Source organism: Phaethon lepturus, unplaced genomic scaffold (genome assembly GCF_000687285.1).
Source record: "Phaethon lepturus isolate BGI_N335 unplaced genomic scaffold, ASM68728v1 scaffold49182, whole genome shotgun sequence".
In the NCBI taxonomy this organism is placed as follows: domain Eukaryota; kingdom Metazoa; phylum Chordata; class Aves; order Phaethontiformes; family Phaethontidae; genus Phaethon; species Phaethon lepturus.
In genome coordinates, this window is record NW_010525052.1 from 7,916 (window position 1) to 10,100 (window position 2,185).

Below are 2,185 nucleotides of genomic sequence, written 5' to 3' on the forward strand. Positions count from 1 at the left end.
AACCAAACGTTTCCCCTGCGCTGTCGTTTTACAGGCAGGCTGGAGAACCTTTGCAGTAGGGACTCTGTGCTGCAGCTAGCCCGGGAGACTTGTAATAATGTCTGCTGCCGTAAGCATTACCTGCCTGTAATTTGGATAATAAGTGTCACGGCGCAAATTATAAATCATGTCTGATCATATTTATGGATGTAAAAGAAGGAGGATGTTGACAGGAGACCTTTTTTCCCCTCCTCTTCTTTCAGTCAAAGAAAAACTAACAGCTGATCCTGACAGTGAGATAGCTACAACCAGCTTACGAGTTTCCCTGATGTGCCCAGTAGGTTCCTACATTTTCGTTGCTTTTTCTTGGACAGGCCTTTGCGAACGGCTTCCCGCTTTACCTTACCGTTGCGTAGGAGCGCTTTGGAGCGAGACGAGAGCTGATGCTGCTGCAGCCCTGCTTTTCGTTGAAAATTCCGCTTTGATTCCTGAACAAAAGCAGAACCGCTTTCTTTCACGCAGTAAAACTTGCTGAGATTGTTGGCCTAAGCTATCTAGCCAAAAAATGTCTTCTGTTGACCCGATCCTTGCCTTTCACCTTCGCTATTAGCATGTGTCTGAGGTGGAACGAGCTCCAAAAAAAGAAAGGAAAAAATACCCTCAGGAAAGCTTGCTTTCTCTCGCATGTTAATCCTTCACTGACGTTTAGTTTAACCTCTCGCTAAACGTGCTGGAGCGCTGGGCAGGGGAGAAAAGGGAATAAACGGGGAATAACACCGCTGGCTTTGCGTGGGGGCAAAGGGTTGAGGGGCGGCTTGTACGAGACCGACTTCGTTTCTTCTTTCTTGTCCCCCAGCTGGGTAAGATGAGGCTGATCGTGCCCTGCCGAGCCATCACGTGCACCCACCTGCAGTGCTTCGATGCAGCGCTCTATCTTCAAATGAATGAGAAGAAACCCACGTGGACTTGTCCCGTGTGTGATAAGAAAGCCCCGTACGACAACCTGATAATCGACGGGTAAGCCGAGCACGCCTCGTACACAGTCTTTAGCCTGGATAATGTTTTTCTTTTGAGGCTTATCCCCTAATGCTAGTGTATATAGACAAGTTACAGCCTTGAATAACTTAAAATCTGATTTCTCGTTGCCTAAACTGCTTTGATGCCAATCTGGAGGGATTTCTCCCGAAGAACAAGAAGCCTTTGTCAAAATCTTGGCTTCCTTGCGGCAGGCTCTGCAGAGGCAGTAACGAGGGAGCCTGCTTGCTGGGGTTTGAACAGAGCCCTCCTATGTACGTCGAACAGCCCATCGTAAAACTAACCTCGCAGGTGATACTGGCAGAGATTTGAGAACAGTGACTCTTCAAAGCCCTTTGCCCCGTCTCCTGAGCTCCATCCAGTCCGCTGTCATTTCTGCCGTCGGCGTGCGTGTATTTATGCGTGGGCCCTCGTCGTGTTTGCTCTCCCCAGCTTGTGCTCTCGCCCGGCAGGTTGTTCATGGAAATCCTGAACTCCTGCACGGATTGTGACGAGATACAGTTCATGGAGGACGGCTCCTGGTGCCCCATGAAGCCGAAGAAGGAGAACCAGGAGGTGTGCCAGCCGTCTGCGTTCAGTGGGATCGAGGGTACGGGAGCTACGGTCACCAGCTGGCTGGGCTTTGGTTTTTTTGGATGTCTTGTTTTGCCAAAGCAACGTTTAGACTTACAGTTTTTACATTCACAAAGCAACATGCGGAGCGTGTCCGATCCCATCTGGGAGCTGGTATTTGGGGTCACGCTGGGATCCCGGGAGCATGACAGGCACTTAGCACCCACTGTGGAGTAAGCGCTAGAAAAAGCAAGAAAAATGCAGGTCCCTCTTGAAATGGCAGCATTAATTCCAGGTGGGCTACGGAGACCTGACCGTTAGTGCGGGGGTGATGCTTCTGCTCTGGGACGGGGCGCGGGTTTGCCACGAGCTGTGTGGAAGTCGGGGTGTATCGCGGGGTTGTAGTGCTTGTAGAGGCGGCGGTGTTTTGCTCGCCCCCGTTTCGGCAGTGAAGCTGATCGCTGGTTTTCCTCTGCAGCCAGCTCCCTTTACACTGTGACCTCCGAGGGCAAGAACTCTTCGGAGGGCAAAAAAAAAGTGGAGGTTATTGATCTCACCCTGGACAGCTCGTCGGACGAGGAGGAGCCGCCTGCCAAGAAGCAGGGCCCGGTCTCCGGAC

The 2,185-nt window shown here is 51.4% G+C and overlaps 1 protein-coding gene across 1 annotated transcript in view; it reads left to right on the top strand.

The window, feature by feature from the left end:
• PIAS3 (protein inhibitor of activated STAT, 3) overlaps window positions 1-2,185 on the top strand; it is a gene marked incomplete at both ends in the record, with an annotated part of 9,381 nt that overhangs the window by 5,573 nt on the left and 1,623 nt on the right. Inside the window, 4 exons of the mRNA XM_010282623.1 lie at window positions 243-316; window positions 836-996; window positions 1,467-1,603; window positions 2,045-2,185. The exon at window positions 2,045-2,185 is cut by the window's right edge and continues 49 nt beyond it. Of these exons, the coding sequence (XP_010280925.1) occupies window positions 243-316; window positions 836-996; window positions 1,467-1,603; window positions 2,045-2,185 (513 nt within the window). The remainder of the gene's footprint in view (window positions 1-242; window positions 317-835; window positions 997-1,466; window positions 1,604-2,044) is intronic.